We start from the raw sequence: 7500 nt of genomic DNA, 5'->3' as shown, positions 1-7500 counted from the left end.
ACAATTGTATGTGCTTACAACTGGCATGACAAAGTGCAGAAAAATGCAATGCAAAACATGTGCAGAATTAAAGCATGACAAGTGGACGGAGCCATTCTAGCAGATGGCTACAACAAGCAGGCACATTCAAGCTTCATGCACAACCGTAAGCTGGCACCAGTGTCTCTCATGTAGGGCCTACAACCTTACTTTCCTGATTGTATATTGCTGTCTAAGTTATATTCTCCTTAAATTGTCAAACAAAATGGAGAGAAAAGCTGCTAATATACAGTATTTAATTCAGAGTATGTTATACTCACTGCCAAAAACTACAATTGTATATCAGGAAAGTTAGGTCATGTATAAATGAATCATTCCTCCAAAACCGAGGTAACCAGGCAACCACGCAACCTCCGCGAAAAATGGATGCTACCCCTAGTGTCATGTGATGGCGAGGTGACTGTATGTTCCTCGTTTCCAGCATTCTGTGTCTCTAACGGAGGCACCTTTGCATTCTGCCTTAAGTATAAATGTTTACAAATAGAGTGAAACTGCGTCCCATTGGACCATTCCCGTGAAGCGTAGAGCTGTTACCTCACAGTGGGTGAGAGGAGAGAGGTGACTCACTACACCTCGACTAAGCCCAACTTGACTGCAAAGAGTGAGGGGCGTTATTGGCGTTATTCATGATGTTGGCTGTTTGGTTGGGTTGAGCGTTATTGATGGCTACATTGTCCGTCTTGTTTTCATTTCCCTTTGGAAGGTAGGGCCCTTTGCACCGAAAAGAAGGCAGGAAAGGAAAAGTGGTGTGAATTTTATCAGTTCTCAAAGATATAATCAACTTCGAGAAGGGAGACAGGTGGGAGACAGGTACATAACTCCATGACGATGGTGGTGTTGGAGAGAAAGTGATCGAGCCCCTCCCATGACGCTGCACATACCCAGCAAGACCAGCAACACTGCTAGCTCTGGCCCGAGTCTAAGGTAATAAGGTTTGTTAGTATCACTGGTCAAAATAAATATGGAAAAAAAAGAAAAAGAAAAAGAAAAAAAAAGAAAAGGAAGGATGCCCCTCCTCCCCCCTCCATCGTTTGAAGAGGTTCCTCGGTAACTGCCCATGCATGAGGAAGTCAGTCAGTGTGAGCCAAACAGTGTGAACAAGACTCATTGCCCCCTCCAGAAATGGGGATCACAGCCTTATTGTTTCTCTGTAGAAGGCTCAGAACTGCTGCATGTGTCACATATAGCAATGATATGTGAATGCCCTACACTAACAGACACCTGGGAGTGAGCCGAGTTCATGGGTTACATTGGGCACAGGGACAAACTACCTACTGAGGGACTCTAAACTACATAAATTATCATCCCATTCTCCAGTGTGTGATCATAAAGTTGTTATTGGTGCCAATAAACTATTCCAAAAACTTGGATCAATACAAAATAGGGATCACTAATATTTTTTTAGGGTTAATTACAAGTGCAAAAGACAAAATTTATGATACTTATAAAAAAACAAAATGGCTTTGGACCCAGTGTTACCCATCAACAGCAGCTTTCACAAGTGCTGCTACTGCCAACCAACCACTACATCAAGAGCTACACCAACACCAATTAGTTCACCAGAGCCACCAGCCCTCACCTTCATGGAGTTAACAATCCAATTAAATGCCTGTGAGTGAGCAAGAAACAGAATGTGTGTCATTATCAGAGAGCAATGATACAGTGCAATGCTAGGTATGGATAACACTAGAAAAACTTACCCAACAACTGTGCTAGATGTGTATCCATTCCCACTGGCAAGTGTTTACTAATATCTGTACTACTACATAATCTGAGCATATGTATGTCACAGTTTATTGGTTTGTTAAGGTATCTGCTGGTACTCCATGAAGGAGAGAGTGTCTGTGTGAGCAACAATTAGTACACACGGTATTACAGACGTTTAGTACACACACGTTAATACACACACTAGAGCACCGTACATCCACCAATCAGAGCCTGACCTTGTTTTTTGTTTCAAGAGCGCACATACAGAAGACATTGATACACGACGATTTACATGAAGTTAACTATAAGAGAAAAATTTGGGGTTAGACTTCATGTTAACTTGTGGCATCAAAATTATAACATTTTATTTAAATTAGGAAAACCCCAAACAACCAAAATAATATAAAACACCAACACCATATTGAAGCTGAAACTACAGCAAGAACCCTCTTTCATCATTTAATACTGGTAAAGTAACTCACCAGGATAAAAGCATCTTGAAGAAAGAAAAGGGAAGAGAGAGAGAGAGTGGGGGGGGAATGGGGGGAAGATGGGGAGGATGATAGGGAGGGGGAGGAGGAAGGGGAGGATGATAGGGAGGGGGAAGGGGAGGATGATAGGGAGGGGGAAGGGGAGGGGAAAGGGGAGGGAGATAGGGGGGTTAAAGGGAGGAAGAAAGAGGGGGAAAAGAGAGAGAGAGAGAGAGAGAGAGAGAGAGAGAGAGAGAGAGAGAGAGAGAGAGAGAGAGAGAGAGAGAGAGAGAGAGAGAGAGAGAGAGAGAGAGAGAGAGAGAGAGAGAGAAAGAGAGGGGGCTATTGCAAGGATATATCATTCAGGCCATGATGAAGTTGCTAAAACTCAATCAAGAAGTGTCATTAGTACAAGGCAAATGAAACCAGGTGCAGAAACCAAGCCACCCAGCACACACACTTTCTGCACCTGTGTTAATGAGAGAGGGTTCCACCATAGCAACACCAAACTTGTTACAAACACTGCTTGTCAGTAGCTCAAGTAAGCGTTAGTTGCACATGTTTGGGACGGAGGTTATCAGTCTCACAGGGTAAATGTTCAAAGCTGAATGTTAGGATACCTTGGGTCAAAGGGGCTCAAACTCAATCACTACAAGAACATACAAAAAAAAAATTATAATAAAAAAATAATCATTAGTAGCTTGAATATTATTTCATGACCCAAGAGGAGACATGTAATGCAAAACATAAATTTTCATCAAAGCAGCTGCTTCCTAACTACCCCCTTGAACCACATGATTCCAAATCATTTAACTATTGAAGATCTGTCCTTAGCCCACCACATACCCTTCCCCATTTAACCCCTGTAAGTAAATTCCCTTTTTCTGTATTTTTCATAATAATAGTTCCATCTAGCTTTCCTAAAGAAATAATGAGATACCTCACTGATGTGTGAGAACATAAAAATAATCTCTCTTGAAGGTCTTCTTTTAGATTCAATCTGCTCATCAAAATAATGGACCTTTCTGAGATTCACCTTAGAAGACTTGCTCAAATATCAAAGATTTAAATATAAAATAACTTACCCAATGTGATCTCTCTTTTTCGTCTATAAAAATAAATAACAGACATTCAATTACTTGCATACAAACACATTAACCTTTTGAACTTCTATAGCTGTGTAACATAATGCTAAAAATAAACATTTGGGTAACCTGTGAAACTATATAGACAGAACAATACTGAAAGAACAGAAAGAAAGAAAGAAAAAAAAAATTATACATGTAAATATCACAACATTTCTTGTGTGTTCTTCATTGTTTTGTTTTTTTGTCCTTTTTTTATCAGAGCTTTTAAGAGGAATTTAACCCTAATGCCCTTCAGCACTATCTTACACATGCTAAACACACGTAAATTACCATCCCTCTATACTTTTCCCTCCCTCAAGGAAAACAGTGCCAGGCCCAAGACGCACTTCCTTCCCCCGCAAGCACCATTACTTACCAACAATGATGATGAGGACAATAAGACCGATGACTCCCATAATGATCATCATCTGTTAGGAGACATATGTATAGCACATCTTAATCATTGTATACCTATAGCAGAAAGTATATGAGAATTTTTCTTTTTTTTTAGACAGTAAATGAATTCAATCAATGCTTTTGGACGTAAGTTTTGAATAAATGAAAAGCGGTCATGCTAACACTAAGTCACTGATAATGCTCCACATGTTTGCTTATAGAGAAACATTTCCACAAAGAATAAATGAAAGATATTTCATGATATTTTGCTGAATTAGTAACATGTTGATCAAAAACTAAATGCTCCCTCTCCTTTACAATTCAACATAAAAGACAACATTGTGGAAAATCTTATGACTGACAGCATGACCATCAATCCTCCAACATTAAACAAAAAAACAATGTAAACAGAACACACAATGGTACAAACCTTAATGTTCTTCCACCACATTTTCCTCTTTAGTTTTCCAGCCTGCTGCTCAAACTGTGAGGCTCCCTGCTGAAGGGCATCTGTAGTACACCATGAAGATTAATATCAAGTAAAAACAACACTGAATTTTATACTTTCATCTAATTCTCCAAGGAGGTTTTTCAGGCAATTTGAAAAATATAGAACATTACATATAATTCTTTCACATGAACTAAAATCTACAAAAACAATATCACAAATATTTCAATTGTAAATATGCTTTTTGAGTCAAATTCTATTGTGGCTTTATGATATCCAAAATAGGATACTCTTATCAAAGATTTAAAAAAACACAACTAATACACACAAGTTTGGCAATGGTTTGTTTTCATTCTTTATGCCACACAAAAGCAAGCATTGCCAAGTTAAAACAGTCATGCAAATTAGGAGAAAAATTACAAATAAAATAATACAGTTCAGAGAGAGTGTACCTAAACTTTGACACATCAAGCTATTGTGTCATTCAGGGAAATTACCAAGTCATCTTCCCAGAGTAGAGAAAGTTGCAGTGGGTAAAACAACAGTCCTTTTTTGGATATTATTCATGCATTTTATTAGATCCCTTCCATTAAAGGACCATCTTCATGTTGCCACCCATGACCTTATACCAACTAAAGGTTATCTGAGTTACATGAAAGCAGGTCACTGCATATGTTAATACTACAAATAGCAAAAACTTAACTACAATGTGTTAAAATTTAGTTTTACAGAGAGTAGGTACTAAATTTACAGATTTAAAGAAACAACCTTTGCAAGAAAATCACTTGAATGACTTTTCTATTGTCACACAAGAAGAGTAAATAGTAAAGTTTCCCAAACTACCTTAGAAATGCCCCTAATTTGCTCATGACCTGATTAGTAACTTGAATATTCCTCTAGTACTACATCTACAAATTAATTTAGATAGAGATTAAAACAACTGTCTCATTCCCACAAACTGAGTGTGTATATAAGGTGACAGAAGAATTTTGGAAGAAATGAAATGATAAGAATACTTTCACAGGAAAATAATAAATCAAGAGGAAACTGAAATTTTTAAAAATCAATTTCTTAGCTGGAAAGAGGAGGCTTGCAAGAGAGCAGTGCCAATCTTTTCCACTCAAGACTTTCTGTTGCATGCCCTGCATACGGCACAACAATGAAAGCACTCAAGGTCTGTCTGCAGGAAGGTGAGATGTGCATTACACACTGACACCTACACAGAAATACAAAGGGGTAGGTTTCATACTTGTGCACTTGACTAATACATATACCACCTTCATCAACCTAAAAAATTCTGAATATCTGTATGATTTCTTTTCTTGTTAACCTATGCACCTGGAACTTTATCCTGATTGTAACATCAGTTATTAACTTTTAACTTCTTTTTTCCTGGTAAAAGCAATCGTTCTTATCTTACCATAATGCTAGCACTTGCTTATAATTTAAAGGAAAATGCAATATATTTGCAAAATCAAGAATTCCAATAGATCGAAGGTAGCAAAAATTCAAGACAGTGTGTGCAGATCTAGAATCTTCACTGACACACAATGCACTACGGGATGTGCAGCATCATTCCCTCTAGAATCAGGTTGGGTCCTACTCTGATTCACATCAAGCTAAGAACAATATGGCAAGGGAAATGTCTATCAGCTTTGTGGGACTGTCAGTAATATTCCGACATTTCAGTATCATCACAACCTCAAAATCTTCAAGTTATCTGAGGTGACAATTATAAAAAATGCCGCTCATAATGGAATCCGGTAAACTATGTCATTCTGCAAGAAACAATATCACTGACCCCTAGAACAGCAGACATTAAAAAGGAAAAAAATTTCTCAAAGGACTCTAATTGCTGTCACATTAGGACCCTGTTTGTTTAATACTGAATGTGTAACAGGATTAATTTTAAGGCAAGATAATCAGGGATACATCTTGCCATGACAGTAACAAATCAAGTTTAACCGGACCATGTGCATGAGGTGAAGTAGTGTATATCTTGCAAACCAGAAAGGATATCTAGATTACATAGCAATTTCGCATTATCTAGCCATGAGCAAGCCCTTTATACCTGCGCGATCATCAAGCTCTGAGAGTTTCTGATCTCTCTCAAGCACCTTCTCCACGTTGGTTCTCATCATGTCCACCACCTAAACTTGCCAAAACAACAGTGTTCAGGAGAGGACAAACACACAGAGAAAATTACAGCTCTCTGAGGGACAGAGGATATATGTGTACACATACACATATATACACATCAATGTGTATATATGGCTGCTCAATTAACACAACAGCCTGAAGGAAGGAATGAAAGAGGGAGTACTGTGTTATACATAAATAATAACTAAATTAAACATACGAGGACCCAGTAAAGAATAATGTTAAAAGCATCCAATAGCAGATTAAACAAAAATACATCTAAATGTGGAACCACAACGGACAAAATAAAACATTTGCCAAATTAAATTCCACTACTGTGCTAAGTATTTCAGAGTTGCCTGATGTAATTCATACAATTCTAATTCCAACTTCCACCTGCTAAACCTTCGAGCAGTTAATATCGTGATATGCTAATATGAAGCTTACATTTGGCAACCTTGAGATGCCTCTACCAAGAAGTTATGTTGACAAGTACATTTAGCCAGTAAAATTTGTATGGCCACATTTCTCTATCTATCAACTCTAAGAGCAAAGAATAAAAGTGATGAGCATATTACTTGTCAAAACAACCTCAAGAGTACATTTTGATAACAAAGGAAACACATCTGGGCAGAGAAGCCGAGGAGTAAACAATGCCCAGTTTTAGGGTACCTGCACGATCATCCAGCTCAGATAGTTTCTGATCCCTTTCCAGGACCTTTTCCACGTTTGTCCGCATGATGTCCACAACCTATAGTCCATAAAAAATCCACCACACAGAAACAATGAGAAAAGGAAGTAGGAAAAGAACATGTCAATTACAGAGCCAAATTTGAATCCCACATATTTCTGAATTGAATCCCACAGGGACAAATAACTCTGAACATCACAAGGATTATCAACTTAGACATTCCTTGCCAAAGCTTGTGTATGGCTGGAGACGGATTAAATATATAGTAATAAAAGGTAATTCAAACAAGACAGACGTTTACAAACAGCCTTCTGAAAATAACAATTGTTAGTCACATGCATCAATCATTCTACCAAATGCTACCAAATCATCTCAGCTGCTGTGGAAAGACTTCAACTTTCAGCACTGACAAACTTTACAGCTGCTTTAGTTATAAATCCTGAGGAAAAGGATCATGGTAATTCATGCTTTTCATTCATCATC

The 7500-nt window shown here is 38.0% G+C and overlaps 1 protein-coding gene across 20 annotated transcripts in view; it reads right to left on the bottom strand.

Annotated features, from left to right (window-relative positions):
- Positions 1-7500, bottom strand: part of nSyb (neuronal Synaptobrevin) — a 38580-nt gene that overhangs the window by 11766 nt on the left and 19314 nt on the right. For 3 of the 20 annotated variants that reach the window (XR_015191311.1, XR_015191312.1, XR_015191313.1), the window contains exons 3-6: positions 6999-7077; positions 4170-4249; positions 3720-3771; positions 1983-2048 (exon numbers count right to left, since the gene is read on the bottom strand). Coding sequence is in view for 14 of the 20 variants with exons in the window: in XM_043007539.2 (XP_042863473.1) it covers positions 617-750; positions 3720-3771; positions 4170-4249; positions 6999-7077 (345 nt within the window). In the remaining 6 variants the exon portion in view is untranslated. Of the gene's footprint in view, positions 1-573; positions 751-1618; positions 1649-1982; positions 2049-3719; positions 3772-4169; positions 4250-6258; positions 6338-6998; positions 7078-7500 lie in introns of all 20 variants that reach the window. The other 17 variants (XR_015191310.1, XR_015191308.1, XR_015191309.1 and 14 more) reach the window with 10 other exon arrangements.

Source organism: Penaeus japonicus, unplaced genomic scaffold, assembly GCF_977035675.1.
Source record: "Penaeus japonicus unplaced genomic scaffold, GWHDUDI00000001_assembly GWHDUDI00000010, whole genome shotgun sequence".
NCBI lineage: Eukaryota > Metazoa > Arthropoda > Malacostraca > Decapoda > Penaeidae > Penaeus > Penaeus japonicus.
Note: the sequence above shows the minus strand (reverse complement) of the source record. Positions and strands in the feature narration are given on the sequence as shown.